Source organism: Diabrotica undecimpunctata, chromosome 8, assembly GCF_040954645.1.
Source record: "Diabrotica undecimpunctata isolate CICGRU chromosome 8, icDiaUnde3, whole genome shotgun sequence".
Taxonomy (NCBI): Eukaryota; Metazoa; Arthropoda; class Insecta; order Coleoptera; family Chrysomelidae; genus Diabrotica; species Diabrotica undecimpunctata.
In genome coordinates, this window is record NC_092810.1 from 2,822,674 (window position 1) to 2,845,307 (window position 22,634).

Here is a 22,634-nt window from a genome sequence, read left to right on the forward strand (position 1 = left end):
ATCAGGGAGCCTAAGTATATGAATTTGTCCACCTCTTCAAAGGTAGAGTTATCAACCGTGAATTGGTGGCCGATGTTTCTGGCTCTATTGTTGGGTGTTGATGCCATTATCTTAGTTTTCTCCTCATTTACTTGCAGGCCCATATTTTTTGAAGCGTTTGACAAGGTGGTATACATTTCTTCTAGCTTGCGTGTTGTGCTGGCAACTAGGTCAACATCATCGGCATATGCCAAAATTTGGGATGATTTATTAAAAGTGTTTCTTCTGTTGTTTATTTGGGCATCCCTGACCGCCTTTTTCAGAGCAAAATGTCCCTTTACTGGTCTTTTTTTGCGGAAAATTGTCTAAAAACGTGTTTTTTATTGAAAAATGATCATATTCACTCGCAAACAACTCGACAATTATTGACTTTGTGCAAAAACTGTACACACATCGGCACAATATCACTTTTTTTCTTTGCCGTTAGCTATGTATATGCCAAATTTCATGTCAATCCAAGCGGTTCTTTAATATTTACAGCCAAAACCGTGAATAAATGGACTAAAAAGGAAATAAAACTTTTAGAAACATCAATTAATTAAAATATTGGTTTCTCTTACCTTCATTAAAGTGATTACCGCAAGCTATTTTTACTTTTAATTAACAAATACTTTGTTTTTGGATACTAAAAGTTCACTGCACACTATAAAACTTAATACTAAACATTTAAACTAAACTCTAAAAAATAACACGACCATTAAATAACTCAACAATAACTATAAGATATAACACACAATATATTAACTTAAAAACCAACACGCTACAATTTGAATTTAAACAGACTGGCAAGTTTGGACCTGTAAAATGAGAATCCGTCTGGCTTAAGGCAATAAATTATATTTAATAGCTTCTTGACGAATGAGAGGGCGAATATCAACACGTGCGTTTGTTGGTAGTTATGAATTTGCTGAACGAATGTACTATAAAACACGATTAAACCTGTTTGGTTAGCTTTGTAACATATATAGAAAAGTTATTTCTCAGCAATGTAATAAAATTCATAAACAAGGTCGTTGAAAGTTAAGTCTCCATTGACTGTGTCTGGTATATTTTAACTATTTTTATTCTGAAGCATTTGATCTTTAGAATAAATGATTTTAGTATTACCAGTTGCCAGTGAATACACTTACACAAATAAAAAGAAACATTTGGCAAAACCTAAAGAATTTGCATCTAAAAAAATGGAATCTACTTCGCAAAAATTTTTCTCGCTCTTTTCAGTCGTTCCATACGCACCTTACACTTCGCAACTTGAAGTTTGTGTATTTTTTAAAGAGTTTTTATGTTTTCTGTTTGTTATAGTTAATATGTACAAAAACATGCTACAAACAAACCAGATGTACCCCATGTAAATCATATTTCAAAACTTTTTTTGGTTTGTATAGAAGAATGTGGTATAATTGATATATAAAATACAACATGTTCTTCCTACCACATTCGTCTTAAATTGAATTCAGAAACTTGTGGATTAGCTCTATTGCCTGTACTAAAGATGGATCCTTTCTGCCATATTCTGCAAAACTTGGATTTCAGAGTTCTTGTTTAAGTTTCAGTGCTCCTAAAATAAAATCAAGCAGATCAAATCAGTATTTACTTTTGAAAAGAAAAGTTAAGTAAAGTAAAGCACAGATGATCTTTTATGTTGAAAATATTTTTCAACTTGGCGGAATGAAAATGTATCAAAATAAATGAATTATTTGCGAAAAGCTGATGATATAGCTATGATAACAGTTGAGAAATTTGAAAATTGACGCAACCCGACACTGATATCAAACATTATATTTTGTTTTAAATAATTAATGGATTCGACCGTTACTTGATGGACATTCATTTTATGTAACAATAAAACACTGAAAACTTTGTTTTCAAAATTTCCACAAAATTTATTTTAAATTCTTATCACTACAGCTGTTTCGGCTGATTGCCTTTCTCAAGTGATCTGTTTTTGGCATGGGTTTACACTTTATAGTCTCTAATGAAATAAGTTGAGGAGGGGAGAACTGTTTGTCTCAAGCTGGTCATTCAGAATTATATCTGTGTTTTTTAATTTGTTGATTTTCATAGATTCTAACAAAGATAGCTTAAGGCCTTTATTTTGAATGTGTAGAATTTTAAATTCGTCATTAAAAGATTGATTATGATCTAGAAGGTGAAGTGCGTATGTAGAATCTGTTTTTCTATTATTGAAAGCCCTTTTATGTTCTGCTATTCGTTTATTAAAATTTCTACCTGTTTGACCAATGTAAGTTTTTGGGCAGTCGCCAAATTTAAGTTTGTACACACCACTGTGTAAGTGTTTTTTATGTTGGCTCTTGTTGTTTTTAATATATTTGCCTAGGTTGTTATTTGTTCTAAAAGCTGGTGTTATTCCTTTCTTTTTTATGTGTTTGGCTATTTTTGTTGATATTTTGCCTGTATATGTAATCGAGCAGAAGGTACTGGTTTTTTTCTCTGGTGGTGGAAAAACTAAGTTCAGGGCTTTCTTGTGTAGTTTTTGATTTAATGCAAATAGCAGTAAACAATGGATACAACGAACAAACAATTAATAAAATGTTAAATGTTAAACAGTTCTCCCCTCCTCAACCTATTACATAAGAGACTATAAAGTGTAAACCCATGCCAAAAACAGATCACTTGAGAAAGGCAATCAGCCGAAACAGCTGTAGTGATAAGAATTTAAAATAAATTTTGTGGAAGTTTTGAAAACAAAGTTTTCAGTGTTTTATTGTTACATATATTTTGTTTTATTTCAATATGACATTGACCCACTAAATTGACAACAATTTCTAATTTCATATTTAAAAGAAAATTATTCTAAAATAATTAACTGCCATTGTGTTTCGTTCAAATCATAACCAATTAATATAAATCGATCACACCCAAAAATTACTATTAGTCTATTAAATTTGGGACTGGTTTTTCACTCGTCTTGTCAGTAAAACTAGTTTTAAATTCTTACATTTTTATTGGTGAATCAATACTTTTGTGTACACCTTGTGCCACTAACGAATAGTTTATGAATGTATTGTTTTTTGAAGGTGTGTGAGTAAAGCTGAAATATTATTTGATAAAACGGGAAACCAATAAAAGACGAACCTGCTTATCAGTAAAACTAGTTTTAAGTTTTTACATTTTTATTGGTGAACCAATGATTTTTTGTACAACTGTGTGTTTACTAATCACACCACTAATAGCTGCTGAATGTATTGTTTTTTGAAGGTGTGTGAATAAAGCTGGAATATTATTTGATAAATCGTTAAACCAATACAAAACGAACGTGCCTTCAAGGCGTGTAAATTATTTTTACTTTAAGAAATCGACGGTGTCACGACAGAAAGGCATAAGCGCCATTGACAGTTTTTTTCAGGAGACACAAAAAACGTTTAATATCGCTTAATATTTCTTTTTTTACATTTTTTTGGCATTTTATTATTATCGAACTGAGGCATTCTGACTTACCATATGTTATTTATAAAACAATTATTATAAACATGAGATATTTAACATTTTGGTGCTTACGCCTTTAATGTTAGGTTCTGTGGTGTTTAAGCCTTTTTGAAAGGCGGTTACCATATTTCGAAAAAAGTATTTTGATCAAAAAATGTCGCTTAGGAACTTGTACGCCTTTTAATATTACGGAATTATAACAAAAATGGAGAATAAATCTTTACATTTTAAAGCATAACAATTAAGTAAAAATAATACAAATTAAACAATACACAATAATATATTTATGAGTTTCTTAGAGTTATATTGGTGTAAAAAAATACAAAAATAAAAGATAATATAATTATCACGTTATATTAAGTAAAAAACAACAAAAACTATTAAAACGTACCATTTTTTCTACATTGATAACTAAGTAAGTTGTATTATAAAACTAATAGAAATAAAATGCAAATCAAAATTTGATAACAGAAAATAACATTTATCAATAACAAAACAAACTAATAGAAACGAAGAACCGATTTAACAGAAAATTGAACCAGTTGATGAGCTAGAACGTAGTGAGCTAGAACTAATGCTGTCAATTTCAGTCTCATTTTTAAAAAATACTGTCAAGGATGATGAATCTGATTCGGAGTTTAAAGAATCATTTTGTTGTATAAAATCATTACAACCTATCTTATCATCAACTAATGAACTAAATACTATTGCGGCATTATTACTACTATCATCAGTATCATCACTATCTGAGTAAGGTACAAGCTTTTTATCACAGGTTAATAAATCAGTCTCTTCTTCGGCAGTTTCATCAATATTCGAAAATAAACGGCTCTCAATATTCAAATTTAGACTTGAGGAAAACTGAAATCTACAATGGCATCATCATCTAGAACAGAACTAGGCATTTGGAGTTCTTGTTCATGGTCTTTTAGTACAGGCTCTAAAAGAATATCATGCTTTAGCGCTTCATTGAGGACCTCATTTTCAGTGAAAAATGAACCATGGTTTTTATTATTTCCGCTGGATTCCTGTACATTGCTTTTCTGATCTTCCCAAATGGATTGCAATGCAAGATTCATTATTTTATGCCCCCGAGAAACCATTCTAAAAACCATTAAAAAAAAGAAGTAAGCGCCATTCAAATGTTAGTTTTTTAAAATAATATTACTACCAAAATATAACTTTAAAATTAAAAAAAAAAGAAAACTATACAACAAAGTCAATATATATTTTATTTAGGTTGAAACCTTATTTAAGTTCAAAGAACCTTATTCAAACCAAAGTTTGAATTTGATCTACTTTGTCGATAACAGTGTCGTTAATAGAAAGATATTTTTAAATAGCATGAATTATTTTTCAACGATTGTGTGGATTTAAGAAAGACATTACTAAACAAATTTTTAAAGTGTGTATAAAGGAGATTAAAATTATTATGACTTATGAATAGCAATAAAGTTACCAGCATTTAATTGCAAAGCGGTCTTCTTAGATGGAAAATACTTTTGTTAAACTTTGCAATGGATTGTATATTTTATTATCTTTTGTTTTGTGATATTGACGATTTATGTAATTTCAGTAAATTATAATTGGTATTATTTTTTTGATTTTTTGTAAGCTTTGTCCATAAAATTGTACAATTTTCAGTGACAATAAAGCATATTTCTATTCTATTCTATTCTATAAATTCATCAAGGAAAATCTGGAGTAGAATGTTGTCCTCACCGGGATAAAATTCTTTTTTTGGCCTTTTCTGGTCATATACAAGAAGAAATATTATCTATTCTAGTATGTATGGGTCAGGAAAAAAAGGCAAATTCAACGCAGATACACCATTTCACATCATAAAATTAATAAAGGAAGTTACAAGCACTATATGTATTTATTTAATTTTATGGTATAGTAACTAATCAAAACTCTTAATTTTTCAGTTGACGACGTCACCGTAGTCGATCCGAGACCTGCCCTACTGCCTGCGTCATCCCAGAGGAGAGTCCGTCGGGAGTGGACAGCGCAAAAAAAAATAATTTCCATTTTTCGCACGTTTTTTTGATGTTTCCTTTCGCCGGCAACGCCTAATGAGCCTGCATCGTTCTAATTATAGAAGAGTGAAACAACATGAAGCGTAACAATTTTCTGCAAGCGCACCGCAGATGATAGAAAGCCGACGGACTGCGTGGCCGGTACATCGTTCATAGAAAACAGACGTTTCGGGACAGGAAAAGGTAAACAAAAACGGTGGAAAGTAGTTTATTCATATGTAGACTTTTTTATATGAAACGAGTGGAAGTTTGTGTCTGTTGTTCGTGAACTGTGTTTGTGAGTTATCACTGCGTACTCCTCATTGTTACGATGGCTTTATATACTTTATTATATTTTTGTTATCATGGGTAAGTGTTTAGCGTCCTTTATAAATAAAGGACTGTTTATATTGTTTTAAATATTATTTTAAATCCAATACACAGTAGTGTAGTAGGGAGACAATAGAATAATTTGATTTACCTCTACAATTGCTTCTTAAAATATATTTCTAGACTAGAATATTTGGGAATGTACATTAAACTACTGCTTCTTAGCTTTGGTAGTCCCGGCAACTTATCTTGGTGGTCTTTTTCTTCTTCTTTCTTGTATGTGGGCGTTAAAGCCTGTTTCTTCTTCAATATTAGCCTCCTAAATTGCTTAAATTATCGCACCATCTTTTGCCATTCTACTAATGTCTTCTATATCAGTGGCGCACCCAGGGGGGTTTTGGGGGTTAAACCCCCCCCTAGAACCCTATTCCGACACTATTACTCACACATTTTAAGAACTCAAAATGGAGGTAGCATCATAAAAAAAATTTCGGTGACCAACCAAAACCCCCACAGAGGCAAATTCTAGGTGCGCTACTGTTCTATATTGCATGTTCTTCTTATGCTTTAGCTTCTCTTCCTATCCAACAGACTTTTGCCTGATATTCGTCGGAGTATTTTCATCTCTGTTGTTTCTAGACTCTTGTTTTTGTATCTTGTCTTAGGTGTTTGTTCTTCCAGATTGTGTCATTAAGAGATTCCACCGATTTACTTGCTTTTAAGCTTTGTTGTACTTCTTCAACATCTCCGTAACCAGTTATATCTATTCCCAGATATTTAAACATTGCTTCCTGCTTTATTATTTTCCCATCAATTTCGATTTTACATCGTGATGGGTATTTAGATGTTGTCATACCTTTGGTTTTTTCTGCTGATATTATCATCTTGAATTTCTTGGCTGTTGTATTGAAGATGTGTGTTAATCTTTGGAGCTCGTCTTCTGTCTGCAAACATAATATTTGCAGTGAAATATTAGTTTGTCTATAAGTTTTGTCATCTTTAGGGTTATACTTTCTCCTCCATGTTCTAGAAGCTCGTTGGTTATTCCATCTGGTCCTGGTGACTTTCTATTTCTGAGTGAATTTATGACTATCTCTGCTTCCTGAAAACTAATTTCCATTTCGTGTCTTAATTCAGGTACTTTATTGTGTTGATTATTATTTTCCTTACCTTCAATCAGTTCCGTCAGGTATCTTTCCCATTCGTTTGCTGGTATGTTATTGTATTCCTTTAACTCTGCCATTTTTTTCCGTTGGTTTCTTATGAATCTCCATATTTATTTTTGTGTACCGTAGAAATCGTTTTTTATCCTTTTTGTAAACTGTTTCAAGTGTTCATTTTTTGTTCTTCGTACCAACTGCTTTGTTTCATTTCGTATTCTTTTTAGGTGTCTCGGGATTCTGGAGTATTTGATGTTTTGTATTTCGTGTAGGCCTCTCGTTTCTCTTTACATTTCTCTTTAATTTTTTCTCTGAACCATGGTGTATTGTTGTTGTTTCTTTTGTTTAGGATGCCTTTGCGCCTTCCTAAAGCTTCTGTTGCTGCTCCTTCAATGTTGTTTTTAATTTTCTTCCAGCTCCTGTTTACATCTTCGATGTGGTCTATTTGTTTTAGCTGTATCTTCTGTGCTAACCTCCTTTGGTACATTACTCTTGTAGAGTCGTTCCACAGTGATTCTATATTGAATTTTTCCTCGGTGATTTCCTGTATTAAATGTGTTGGTGCTATTTTAATTCTTATTTTTAATAGTACTAGTTTGTGTTGACTCCCTGCGTCTGCTGCGTTTCAAGTACGGATATCTAGAATCTGCTTTAGGCGGATTTTTCTGTTAGTGACTATAAAATCAATCATAAATTTGTGCCCCTGAGTTCTCCATTTGCGTTAACATGGTTTTTATTAAATCTTTGTTTTACTCCTGGAACTATTTCATTTCCGATTCGTGCAATAAAGACACCCATAAGAATTTAGGGTTCTTCATGAGGTATTTCATCCAGAATGGTTTGCAATTGTTCGTAGAATGCCCCGTTCCTCCTTAGGTTTGCAGTCTTCGGTGCTATAGATAGATATGACATTTAATTTTTGGTAGTCCATTGTAATATTCATATGTATTATTCTTTTACAATGAAGTTATTAAATTTTTATGGACAACTATACCAACGCTTGCTCGTACTCGTTCTTCTTTCTTAACTCCACTGCCCCTTACTGCAAAACTTGTATAACAAAAATTGCCTCATAAAAACCCTATGTATCCCTGAAGCCAAATTGTGTATTTTTTATGTGTTCTTCACACTTTTTATATATTTTCTTAAGTGCAATTTAAAAAAAAAATCAGGGGACAGCTCACAAGGCTTATTATTCAATAGTCATCACATTTTTTCGCACTGCGTTTTTGGGTACTTTTGGGGTAATTTTCAAACTTTGGTATATATTATTGAACACCAAGAAAAGTCTTTTTACTGCGTCTTTGTTTATAATTTTTAAAGATTCTGCATAGAAGTCATCTAGTCCTGCGGTTTTTCCTTCCTTAATGCTGTTTATAGCAGCTTCTACTTCCGTTTCGAGAATAAGTGGTTCGGTCTCGTCATTTTTATTTTGTGTGATAGTGACACTTCTACTATCTTCAAATGTTGTTGTCACATAGTTATATTAACTATAAACTATTATATTTTCTTGAGCGTCTGTTAAATGTCCTGTCCTTTTTGATTTATGAAGACCTGCTGCTTCTTTGATCTTTTTGTGGAGGTTAAACGACTTCTGGTTTTAGCTTCTCTGACAGCTTTTTTTATCTTTCTGCTAGAATGCTTGAATTCCAGTCTGGTGGTAAGCTCCTTGGTGGTGCTTGAAGTAAACTAACTCTCCACACACACACACACATACACACACACACACATGTGATCAACCCTGCCCCTAAGGAAAATGTGTATACCATTTTAAAAGTGAGATTGACATGTCCGAAGATCAAACCGGTCACACTTCGCTATTGAAGTAGTACCTATCTGACCTCTAGGCTTTTCATCCACCCCTCTCCAGCGTGTGACTTACGTGAGGAAGCTTATGATCTAAAAATTACTTTGGGTGCTCTGGGTAATGGGACACCCTCTGTTTTTATTGACTGTGGTTAAGCCACCTAACTGTAGGGGTAGCACACATATAACCTTTTCTCTCTATTTACTTTACTGACTCTATAGAACTACCTTGACATCGGGACTGGTGTCCCTAAAAGAAAAGTGTGTGTTCCGAACAAAGAGCCACCAGCCTGGGCTGATAACTCTCTGTCCGAAGAGAGTGTGTGCTTGTACACTCAGCCGCCGATTTGGCAAAATAAATTTTGTTCTCCTCGCCGGCTGAGCATTCGAGTACTGTCCGGCCACCGAGCCCATGTATGCCGCACATGACCTCGGTGCTCGGAATACGCGTTTAGATCAGCATACGATCTGCCTGAGGGGCCTGTGCCCGACGGCTGGTAAGAAAAGCCTGACGAGCCTATAATACATTTTAATTTGGGTTTATTCAGTTTTTGGACAAATTAGCATAAGACTTTCGATATTTTGTAGAAAATATGGTTTTGTTTTGACAGTAAGCCATTTTTTTTTGTTTTTTATCTTAACTACTACTACTAATCTAATTTAACTATGGAGTGTCTTCATTCCGAAGTGTATACTGCTCTCACACACTCCGTGTATATGTTTTTGGGTTTTATATTTTTTCTATATCTAAACTACTACTATGTGTGCGTGTGTTGGGGTGTGCATTCCCAGGTGTATATTGTTCTTATATACTATCGTTTTAGTCTCGCCAGACTGAGACTGAGTTACTACAGCCATCCAAACTCATCCAACCAGCCATCTCTTGATTGGCTGCAGCAACTCCGCCTCATTTTTTTTGGTGCTCACTGTCTAAAAATTCGTTGCTATGTGGCTATTCTTGATTTGCTCTGAATCCAGCTATCTGTTGCTTAGGTCGTCTGTGTACCGTTCTAATATTTTCGTCGTAGTCTATTAGCTCTCTTAGCAGTCTGCTTGGGTGGTTTCTTAGCCCGTTAAAGGCTCTTTCATCCATTTTCCTTAATATTCTTTCATGCCCGGAATCTCTGTAGAGATTTCTAAGGGGCACATACCTTGGTAGATCTTAACTAACTCTCCTGGCCGATTCGGTTACTTATATAGCCATTCGAGCCGCGCTTCTCTCCACAGGTCCTTGGCAAAGCTTCTTGTGATTGGTCCGTCCGTGTGCAGGTAGAAGGGGTCCTACTAGTTGGTCTAGTGGCCTGATGCATTTTTTGACTTTTTCTTTAATATTGTTTTCCATGTCGTTGGAAGCCTTTGAGCATCATCTTTTTGGTTCAGACTGTTGGGTTTTTTTCTATTTCGTAGTTAGCATTGTAATTTGATTCAGGTTTATTGTATACCTTATGTTTGAGATATGTTATACAAGGGACAACGGTTTTCTCCTCCTTTCGATGGAATTTCGATGTTTTTCCTGTCTAACATTGATTTTTCGGTTGGTCTGTCCAACGTACGATTTGTCATAGTCCACATATGGAATCTGGTATACTCCTTGACTTTCTAACGATATTTTTGTTTTGGCGGATGTTTAAATAACTGAGATTTTTTTTATTGGTATTAAATATCGTTTCTAATTTGTGTTTTCTTAACACTGTCCCTATTTTCTTTGTTGTACCCTTTACGTACGGAATCGGATTTACCTCTTCTCTTGGGTTCCTGATTCTTTCTTGATCATTATGAGCCTTTTCAATAGTATATGTTGAGAAGCTGTTTTTTCTTAGAGCTGTTTTCACATTATGTATTTCTTTATTTTTATGTTCTTCGTCTGTCAGTCTTCCGGATCCTGTCATCTGGATTTTAATGATTGAATATAATTGTGCAGAATGGTGATACTACTACTACTAAGGATTTCCACAGTTTTCTCTGTCTTCCTTCACTCAACCGTTTTCTCCAATTTTCCCTGTCATTCCAGTCTCCATCTCGCAGGGTTCTTTTCTCCATAGCCTCGTCGATTTCATCTCTGAATGACCTTCGGGGTCTTCCTCTCTTTCTTCTTCCAATCAGGCTCCATTCTGTGATTTTGTTTATCCAGCGTCCTCTGTCCGCTCTTCTGACGTGGCCGTACCAGGATAGTCTCTTCTCCTCTATATAGTCGATTATGTCTGATTGCACTCCCATTCTCCGCTTAATCTCTGCGTTTTCAATTCTGTCTCTTTTTGTAAGTCTACAGCTTCTCCTCAGGAACTCCATTTCTACTGCTCTTATTCTACCTCTATTTCTCTTGTTTATTGTCCAGTTTTCGGACCCATATGTCAGGATACTTCTTATCAGGGTGTTATATATTCTCTTTTTTGTCTTTATCGTAATGTTCTTATCCCACAACACTGAGTTTAGTTGTCTTATACAGTTTCTTGTTTGTCTCAGTCTGTTGTTTATGTCTTCTTCTGTTGTTCCCTGGTTCGATATTATGGTTCCTAAATACTTGAATTTATCTGTTCCATTTATTTGTCTTCCCTCGTCTATCTCTAGGTTTCTCATATCCTTGTTTTCTGTTGTTAGGTATTCGGTTTTCTCTAAGTTTATTTCCATTCCGTTGTTTTTATATTCTTCTTCTAGTTTTCTGAGCATAAAGCTGAGATCTTCTTCATCTTGTGCGATGACTACTTGATCGTCGGCAAAACTTAAGGTGTATAGGTATTCGTCTCTTACTGGTATGCCCATTCCTTCGCACTTTCTCCTCCATGGTTTGAGTGTCTTTTCCAATAATATTTTAAACAGAGTAGGGGACGTAGCACAGCCTTGTAGAAGTCCTTTTGTCATCTTAAATGGATTGTAGGCTTTATTTCCACATTTAATAGCTACTTTGTTTTCTTTGTATAGTGCTTTAACTGCTTTTATTAGTGTTTGTCGGATTCCGAGATCATTCATTGCTTCCCATAATTTGACTCTAGGTATTGAGTCATATGCTTTCTTTAGATCAACAAAGGCCAGATGGACCGGTCTACCTTTTGCCATTTTCTTCTCTATCAGTTGTTCTAATGTGTACGTATGATCTAGGCATGATTTTCCTACTGTGAACCCTGCTTGGTCTTCTCCAATTTTTCCTATTATTTCAGTTTCTAGTTTTTCCTTAATAATTTTCCCGTAAAGTCTACCTACCGACGATATTATACTAATTCCTCTATAGTTTTCACATTTTTTCCTGTTTCCTTTCTTATGTATGGATGTGATCTATGCTTGTGTCCATTCCGCAGGTATTTCTTCTCCATTTAGTCCTCTTTCGAACATTCTATGTAGCATGCGGAATAACTTTTCCGTTCCGTTTTTAATTAGTTCGTTTGGTGTTCCTCCGGGTCCTTTGGCTTTTTTGTTCTTCAATGTCTTGATTGCTCTCTTAACTTTTGCCAGGCTTATTTCTATCTGGTCGTATGCCCCATTTCCTGCATGTTCTATATTCTCTTCCTGAAATTGGGGACGGTTTTCTGTAAGTAGTTCTACGTAGTATTCTTGCCACTCGTTTTCACTAATTTTGCCGATCTGGGTTTTCTCTGTCTTATTTCGTTGAAGTGCTTTTAATATTCGCCATGATTCTGAATTTCTCGTTCCTCCGATATGTCGTTCTATCTCTGTGCATGCTTGTTCCCATCGTTCGTTCTTTTCATTTGTTACTCTTTTCTTTACCTCTCTGTTTTTCGCTCTATATAGGTCTAAGTCTTCCTGTTTTTTGGTGTTTAGGTATTTTATGTGTAGTTTTTTCTTTTCTTCTCTTCAGAATGGTGATGTGACTGGTATACTGTGTGTACTATGTGCCCGCCTTCCTTCTTTATTATCAACACATCTAAAAATGGTAATTGTTTGTTTTGTTCCAGTTCCATAGTAAATTTTATGGTGGATATTACTGATGTGTTCTAAAAATAATGCTCTATAATAAATGTGTAGGTATAAGGTATATTATGATATGGGTAGGTAGTTAAAAGTTTAATTCAGCCAAATAGAAGCGGTATTGCACTCATGATCAATATTTTTATGACTCCCTGTAAACAATTATCGATTATATATTTTCAGAGTGAAACAAAGCCCGAACCTAACGTAAATATTTTCTTATAATAACCCACATGTAGACGATTTTCACAAAGCTCAATAATCTGTACTGAATTGTTGATACGTGTCTATGAGAAAAACGTGTATTTCCACGCTTACTGTCAACAATAAGATGAATAATACACAAGTCCGATGGCGAAGTGCCAATACGTGTAACTCAATTTATTTATTTATAGTTGCAATTTTATTGGAGACAAATCAACAATTTCAATCATCATAGAGTTTTATTAACCTAGCATTGTCCAACACGTTGTTTTGCTGTCGCCGGGTCTTGTATTAAATGTTTTCTTTACATTTTATGTCAAACACGTGAGTATATTTAGTTTCGTTTCAGACTGTGTGACCAAAGGAAAAAATTTTATTGTTGGCTATGTATAAAATAAACTTCCCTGATGTTTTCTTCTAAATTTATTCGGAATACACCAGAAATTTTAAATAAACGGGTTATTATTGACGTTTTTATATCCATATCTGAAATCAGGGAAACCAAACAGTTTTTGCTTTTTTCCAATAATGAATTTGTTATGGCAGGCATTCACATTTGAAGAAAAATTTGCAAATTAAAAAAAACTTACTTCTGTCATCTTTGGCATATTCCTCTATAACAGGCTCATAATAGACCCATAAAATCTGAGATATTAAGACACAATCGGCAAAATTGCTCAGTTAGCTATGATTCTTCTCAGAGCCTTCCCTCAGCACCTATTTTTTTTTAATATGTGTATTAGATAGCGAATTTATCAATGAAAAATAAATGGCAATAACAAACACGTTATACAAGCTTCTACCAAGAAGATTGCATATCTTTCAATAATTAATAAAACTTTAAAATCGGAAGATATTTCCTTCATATAGACTTCTACTTCTGACAGGAAGCAATTATTAAACTATTTTTAAATAAATTATTAATAATAAGATGTAATAATAAATAATTTTCTGTAAAAATAGCTGTTGTATCCCAGTCTTTCTTGTTAGCCATCCAAATCACTGGCAGTTGTTTTAAATCTTTGCCTTTTAAAGTATATGTTCTAAGAGATTTATTTATTAAGAGCGGTCTCAACATCCGATCTTCTGATACATTGCTACAAAGAAATCACATTGCTCTTCTGTGATCTTAACTTTAGTCCTTTGATTTTTAACCCGGTTAGTCATGCTTTGCTAGCTGAAAATTCTTTACCAGCTTAACCCGGCGTCACCCAGGTGGGATTTAATGGTACCCCCAACACACTTAGAACTATCATAATTCTATGGTTAATACACAGATGTTTTATTGGTTGCCTATAGCTTCCTAAACATGTTGCAGTTGGGTATTCTGGGTATTCTGATATGCGGACGATACTATCATAATAACAGACAACCTCCGAGACCTCCAAAAGCTAATGACCAAGATAGTTGAGTACGGAGAGGAATATGGATTATCAATAAACACCAAGAAAACCAAATTTATAAGGATATCAAAAACCCAAAATAATGATGAAAGCCTGACAATTAACGGTAGTGCTTTAGAACAAGTTGAAAACTACCACTATCTTGGCACAATAATTAATCACACAAACGATTACTCCAAAGAAATCAAAGTTCGAATAGAGAAAGCACGTACAAACTTCAATAAAATGAGAAAGGTACTTTGTGCAAGAGAACTAAAATTGGACTTGAGAGTTAGGCTGGCAAGGTGCTATATTTTCTCGACTCTGCTTTATGGGATAGAAGCATGGACACTTAACGCGTCGACTGCTAAAAAGTTGAAAGCATTTGAAATGTGGGTGTATAGAAGAATCCTGAAGATATCATGGACCGAGCATGTAACAAACAACGAAGTCATGAGAAGAATCAACAAAAGAATGGAAGTATTGGAAACCATCAAGACACGAAAGCTGCAATACCTGGGGCATGTTATGCGTAATGAGAGATACAACCTACTTCAATTGATTATACAAGGAAAAATCCAGGGCAAGAGAAGTGTAGGAAGAAGAAGAATCTCATGGTTGCGTAACTTGAGGGAATGGTACGGATGCACATCAATTGAACTATTCAGAGCAGCAGCATCTAAGAACAGAAGTTTCAATTATTTCCTCTTCATCGATATCCTGACTGTCATTCGAGCATTAATCTTCTTCTATAATTCTTCTAGACTCCTTAACTCTCTTTCTTAACGTAATAGATCTCGTTCTTATTGCAGACGTTTAAGCTTCATTTTTGTTTTGCTGCTTGTTGATGAGGAACTTTTAAAAGAGGTTACGGAACAAGATTTCTTGGTTTTGGAACTTTTTGGGTGAGACTTCTCATTGGATCACCAATTACTTCGGAATCATCCTGTACATTTACGCATTCAAAACAGCACCATTTTTTACATTCTGTACATTCTACCATCCATTGTTCACGATATGGTTTGCTGCACACAGGACATAGATCAATTTTGGTCCTTCCAGCAACTGATGGACCCATATTCGTAGACTTTGTCAGATTGTGTGATTCAGCAATCGCATTTGATAAATAGAATTTGAGCTTGTTGGAAATTTATCTTTATTGTTCAGCCAGCAATTGACGGATTTGTAGTTTACTGTTTTTATTTGCGAAAAAACAACTAAAATGCCTACAATATATAAAATTAACAATATAAAAAACTAATTAATTCCCATTATTTATTGTTCTCTTTACAAAGTTTGTTTGTTAACAAAGAACTATTGTTTAAAATACTGAAATGTAACAAAACGAGATTCTATCGTATCGACTTATAGGTAATATTACTCTTATCCAATTATTTACTAATTTATAGTTTCTAAAGCACATGTACCACATACGCATCAACTTTATCGTCAATTTTTTTTAATTTTGGGCTCATTTGGCGTTCACTTGACAAGAATTAAGATACCATCTAATTTTTTATCTTTTCTCTTTCATCTTTCATCTACATTTACATAAAAAGTGGGTGGTTATAAAAATATGCGGATGATCCTCTGACAAAACATCATCCACTTTGTCTAGCTCAATTAGTGAAGGCGTCGTGTGCGCTAGAAAAAGAGGTTTTCGTATTGATTTTGTTTTGTGTTGAACTTTCTCGCTAAAGAAATATAAAAGATGTAATGGTTTGGGTAAATTTTAATGAGGAATGTCACAGAACGTTTTCGGAAAAAATTCACACTAATTATCTTTTACGAGTACACCGCAAAAGTCAAGAATGCACATATATGTGGAATCGACATATAGGGTGTATATACATAGATTTCTTAGGAGATTTAAAGGATATATTTATTACAGGAGAAGCCTGAAATATGAAGAAGAAAGGTTTAATTAAGTAGAGGAAAGTGGTCTATAATGGGATAAATTGTTTTCAACCGCTACTTTTTACAAAAAAATAATTCTAATTTTGTTTTGTTCTTAGTAATTTATTGGTATAACTATCTTTTATGTTCTGGTAGGATTGAAATAACTCCAAAAGATACCTGCAGGCGATAATAAAATGTTAATAAAAAAACCCAAATTCGACAGTTTACAAAATAGTCGCCTAATATTGGATAGGGTATCCGACATTAGGGAAAAGTTTATTTCATGTATGTACATGAACAATTTAAACAATGTATTTGTTATTTTGGTGATACATCCTCTTCTTGCGGTATTGCACAAGTTCCGAATCAACAAACGGTATTTCTTGCTCAGACTCTGATAAATCTGAAGAAACGACTTCTGTTTTTCTTTTGTTTTTGGATTTAATTTTTTGCTTGGGTTCTTTGTATCGCCATTGTTTATGTTTTCTTTCATTTTCTTTAACTTTCTGCATGTATTAGAGTCAAAGTTTAGCACTTTTTTAACAACGGTTGCAGTTTTAGACGATAGTGCTTCTTCAAGAGCTTTTTTATAAGGCGATCCACTAAATAAAGCAGCTGCGCCAGAATTCTCTCGTTTAGGGTAAAGGGAGGAGAGATGGATCAGGATGATAGTCGGTCCGCTAGGTATACCTGACCAAGTTTGGCAAAAGGGCAAATATATTCTACTCAGTTGACGTTAGTTGCTTAAGAGACGCCAGTTGTAACGCATCGGTGCGTACTTGTAGGAGTGTTATTTACGATAATTTAAACTGCCACGTATGATGAAATTATTTGAGTTTTTTTTAATTTCATTTTTTGTAAAAACAAGTAAGTTTGACCGATTATTTGTTAGTTTATTATTGAACTATATTTAAAATGTGTATTATAGAGTAATAACTACTGCTGTAGTCTGCTTATTTTAAACAATACGGGTTTGTCCATTTGTCTTCCTATTTGAGGATAGATGGACCACTTACGAGGAGGAGAGTTGGACCAGTATGTTTTGATTTAGGATTAGGCCCAATAAATATATTCGGAAACAGAATACACCTAAGAGAGGTAACTGGACCTCTAGGGAGCTAAGTGATGCCGTAGATGCTGTAAAGAATGGTGATATGGGTATTAATGAAGTCGCCAAAGCAGATGGAATACCCAAAACGACTTTTAAACGTCGAATAAAAACAAACAATATGGATAAGATGAACCTAAGATTGGGTCCAGATTGTTCTTTAGGAACTGCTGTTGAAGCTAAAATCGTTAGCCATATAAAAAAACTACAAAAAGCTGGCTTTGCACCAACCAGAACTGAAGTAAGAATCATGGCCCTTAATTTAGCTCAGCGATTAGGAATTCATAATTCAGGATAATCAAACAGATTAGAAGCTTTCGAAATGTGGCTCTATCGCCGTATCCTAAAAATACCATGGACAGCGAAAATCACAAATATAGATGTCCTTAAAAGAATAAACCAAGAACGCCAACTTTTTGAAACCATCAAGAAAAGGAAAACGGCGTATCTAGGTCACAGCATGCGAAATGAAAAATACCAGTTCCTCCAACTTATAATCGAGGGTAAAATTGAAGGCAAGAGAGGAATGGGACGCAAGAAAATGTCCTGGCTCCGAAACATAAGGCAATGGACAGGGATTAACGACATACAATCTCTGATACATATTGCAAGAAATAGAGAATTAATGGAAAATGTGATCGCTAACATCCATTAGTGGATTTGCATCTGAAGAAGAAGAGAAGATTAGAAATCCCAATTAAATTTTATGTAGAAGCATAGTTACTTATTGTCTACTTTTAGGTATAGCTGGTAAAAAATGGTTAGAACTCTTTTTGAAACAAAGACCTGAAATTTCAATTAGAAAAGCTGAGAACACCTCAATTGTACGAGCTTTAGGAATGTCCAAAGAAACAGTTGATAACTACTTTTCTGATCTCGAGAGAATTATGATCGAATATAATTTTTATGATAAACCCGGACACATATTTAATACTGACGAAACAGGATTACAACTGAATACTAGAGCCGGTCAAGATCTAGCAGAAAAAGGTTCAAAATGTGTTCCTAGCATAATCATCATCATCATTTTGGCTTTACAACCCTGTGTGGGTCCTAGCCTCCCCAAGAATTTTTCTCCAGTCGTCCCTATCCATCGCCTTCCTCCGCCAAGCACGTATTTCCATATTTCTCATGTCTTCTTTGATGTTATCTAGGAATCTTGTTCTGGGTCTTCCTCTTCTTCTTTGACCAATAGGTCTATCAAGGAGCGTTTTTCTAGCTGGGTAGGTTTGCTCCATCCGCATTACATGGCCTACCCACCTCAGACGTCCTATCTTTATGTGTTTTACGATATCTGGTTCCTGGTATATCCTATAGAGTTCGAAGTTGTATCGTCTTCTCCAGACACCGTTTTCATTTACCGCTCCATAGATGCGCCTTAGTATTTTTCTTTCGAAACATCCTAACATGCTTTCATTGCTTTTTGTTAAAGTCCAGGTTTCTGAACCATATGTTAGGACGGGGCGTATTATTGTTTTGTGGAGTTTTACTTTTGTATTTCTTGATATAACTGTAGATTTAAAAAGGAGATTAAGCCCAAAATAGCATCTATTAGCCGTGCAAATTCTGCGGTTTATCTCTGCGGTAGTGTCATTTTCAGTATTGACGAGCGTTCCCAGGTATACAAATTCGTTAACTGCTTCGATGACGTCATTTTCTATAACAAGTGGCCGTAGTGTTTGTGGTTGCGTACCTATTTTCATGTATTTTGTTTTATTGGTGTTTATTATTAAACCCATTTTTGTAGCCGCTTCCTTTAATGCTACGTACGCCTCTCGTGCTGCGTTTTCCGTTCTCCCAACAATATTGATATCATCAGCATATGCTAAAATTTGCACAGATTTGTTATATATTGAACCGGTAGTTGTGATTTGTGACGTACGTATTACTTTTTCCAGAGCTAGATTGAATAGTATACAGGAGAGTGGGTCTCCCTGACGTAGCCCGTTATTTGTTTTAAAAGATTCAGAGAGTTTCCCCTGGATTCGTACTTTGCATTCAACTTTTTCAAGGGTTGGTTTGGTTAAACTTACCAACTGATTTGGTACTCCTAGGTCTATCATTGCTCTAAACAATTCTCTTCTATTTACAGAGTCATAGGCTGCCTTGTAGTCTATAAATATGTGGTGCGTGTCTACACCGTATTCCAGTGTTTTCTCTAGAATTTGTCTTAGGGTTGAAATCTGATGAATTGTTGATTTACCACCTCTGAAACCAGCCTGGTATTGTCCTATTATTCGCTCTGCATATGGTGCCATACGATGGCATAGTATATTGGAGAATATTTTATACGCTGCATTTAGGAGCGTAATTCCTCGATGGTTAGAGCATTCAAAGATATCTCCCTTTTTGTGTATGGTGCAAAGTATTCCAATATTCCAATCATTGGGAAGGGACTTCTGTATCCATATTTCTTTTATAAGCTGCTGTAGCGCTATTATGATATCGTGGCCACCTTCTTTATATAATTCCGCTGGGAGATTATCTATTCCGGGTGATTTGTTTCTGGCTAGTTTGTTTACAGCGTCTTTAACTTCCAGGATCGTTGGTGGATCCTCCTACCCTCTCGTCTGCTCCGCTTACCTCACAGCTTTCGTGTTCCGGATTTTCTGCTTCTTCCTCTATATTAAGTATCTGGTTAAAATATTCCGTCCATCGGTTTAGTACGTCTGTTCTTGTTGTTAAGAGATCGCCATTTAAACTTCTACATTGATTTGTGTTTGCCTTAAATTCTTTTCTGTTGATGTTAACTTTCTTATAGAATGTTCTGAATTCTTTCTCTCTGTTGAGGTTTTCTATATATTGAAGTTCCTTTTTTAGTTTTCCTAGCGTAAGCCCTGGGGAAAAGGTGAAACGATCAGTCTAATAGCTTGCTGTAGTACAGAAGGGATTTTCTTGCCCCCATACTACATTTTTAAGGGGAAAAATAAAAAAAATGGTTACAAATACACTTTTTGTAGAGAAAGCCCCCAGGTAAAACCTTATTAATATTAAATAGCTACACACCTTATATGATCAACCTGGATCTACTAGAATTTGCAGACCAAAACGAAATAATTTTATTTTGTTTGTCATTCCACACAACACATTACCTACAGTCTCTGGATCGTACTTTTTTAAGTCACAAGCAACTTTTATGCTGAATGCCGTTTTATGGTACAGAATAACACAAACAGGGCTCTAAAACGCCTTCAGTTTGGTAAACTCTTAGGTCAAGCATGGGGAAACTTAACAACTGTCAAAAATGCGGCTTCTGCATTTAAATCCAGGGGAATTTATCCGTTTAATCCATTAATAATTCCAGAATATGCATTTTCGACACACACCCCATCAGACACAGAAACAATGAATTTTCTAGTTAGATCAGAATCTCCTTAACCAGGTCTCTCTGGAATCAGTGGTAAAATATCGCGGTACACGGTAGTCCAAACAAGTCATCAATTACTGATGAAGATATAACTCCCAGAAAGGCTTTTGACAAGGTAACACCCATGCCTGTATTGGCAGCAGCAGTAAAGAGAGTTCGTAAAAAAATAACTGCAGAAATTACTGTTCAAGACTTTATTAAAATGAAGAAGGATGCCTTGATTAAAAAAAGCTCAAAACCTATAAAAAAAAAACAAAAACGTAAGAGAAAGCCGAGCGAATTAAAAAGAAAAAGGTTTAACTTGGTTCATCAAGAAAGTGATTGTTTATTCTAACCTTCCATCTGCTAAAATCTAATGTCAGATTCTTTTTTAGTGCCAAAAAATACATAGGATTCACATACATTTGTAAGAAAAGTTTTATAAATCTTTTTCTTGTTGCTCTGTGTTATTGACAATCATCATAGCCACTAACCCTTTCGAGGCAACTGCTTTATAGAGTTGTTTTTCCTCCTTATATTATTTTTATTGCCTAGGGTCTCATGATATCATTTTTAATTCAATTATCTACGATGAAATAACATTTTCACTCTATTAATTTTTTTTAATACGAATTTCCTGTTAACTGAATTTTCTAATATAATATTAAAATCTACATCCCTACCACTACTTAGTACACAATCACTAACTGACCTGTCAGTCATACGTATCTACATAGTTTATAAAATGTCCTTCTTTCTTTATAAATAACACACCTTTTTTTTTCTCATATTTTCAGTTTTGAATAGGCAGTAGGTAGACCAGAACCAAATCCAAGATGGCCACTCCTTCAGACAGTCCCGTGGAGGAGGTGATGTTCGAAATCGAACCGTCCAGGGTACCAAAACCGGTGCCAGTTGCCCTTGAGGACCTCTGCAGACTGACCAAATTCACCAGACAAGAAATTCGGATCATGTACAGGGGATTTAAAACGGTGAGTTCGTTGACATAAGATTACTATACAAGTTTATTAATGTTTGGACTGCAATGTGTAGAAAGTCATTCTTAATATAAGTATTCATCATACTATTTTTCGTTACTAACGCAACTGTAAAATATTGTCAATAGTAATACCACTAGTGATTCAATTTTTGCGATAACTCTGTCGATTTACTTCTAAACGAAACTGAGTTGCTTGAAAATACCACGAGTCCGTAGGACGAGTGGTTTTTTCTTTAAGAAACACAGTTGAGTTTAGAAATAAAAGACAGACTTATAAGCTAAATTAAATCACGAGTGGTATTTTATTAGACTATTTCATGAACAAAGTGATAGGTCAAAAATTCAGTAGAATGAGAGGAAGGAATTTAATAATAATACATTTGATCTAGGTAACCCAAATCTATCCATTTTTTGAATAATTCACAATTAGTCATAATCATGAAATATTTATTATAACTATAAATAATTTGTTATAATTATTTTTTACCTATAACAATAAATAATTTGTACACGAAAAAAATACATTATTCTCGACTATAATTATTATAAACGGTGCAATTGTAAAAATTTTGAATAGTATGACCGTTATTAGGTGGATACAATGTATTGTTGCTATTATTACTTGATGTACTTGGAGTATTCCTAAAAGTATTCACTATGTTCTGATGATGTTCGGCACTAAGATGTAAATACGGTTTCATCGAGTTCGAACTTCCATGTCCATTAATTTTCATAGCTTGTTGTTCACTAACGCCAGATTTTAGTAACTGACTAACTGCAGCGGCACGATTGGAGTGATTAGAGCGATATTTTCTTCAATGTTTTGGTTTATAACTTCGTTTGAAGTACCACCGAAACGACTCGTTTTGACGTATACAGCTACAATAATTTTTTTGGCAAACGTCAAACTTTGCTTTGCGATCGGTATCCATGGTTACGTCGTTGAAAACACGAAGCTGATAGACCAATCAGAA

The 22,634-nt window shown here is 34.5% G+C and overlaps 1 protein-coding gene across 2 annotated transcripts in view; it reads left to right on the top strand.

The window, feature by feature from the left end:
* LOC140449181 (A-type potassium channel modulatory protein KCNIP1) overlaps positions 1-22,634 on the top strand; it is a 253,781-nt gene that overhangs the window by 16,173 nt on the left and 214,974 nt on the right. Inside the window, exons 2-3 of one of the 2 annotated variants that reach the window (XM_072542337.1) lie at positions 5,415-5,873; positions 21,458-21,652. In XM_072542337.1, the coding sequence (XP_072398438.1) occupies positions 21,497-21,652 (156 nt within the window). In that variant the 5' untranslated portion in view covers positions 5,415-5,873; positions 21,458-21,496. The remainder of the gene's footprint in view (positions 1-5,414; positions 5,874-21,457; positions 21,653-22,634) is intronic. The other variant, XM_072542338.1, reaches the window with a different exon arrangement.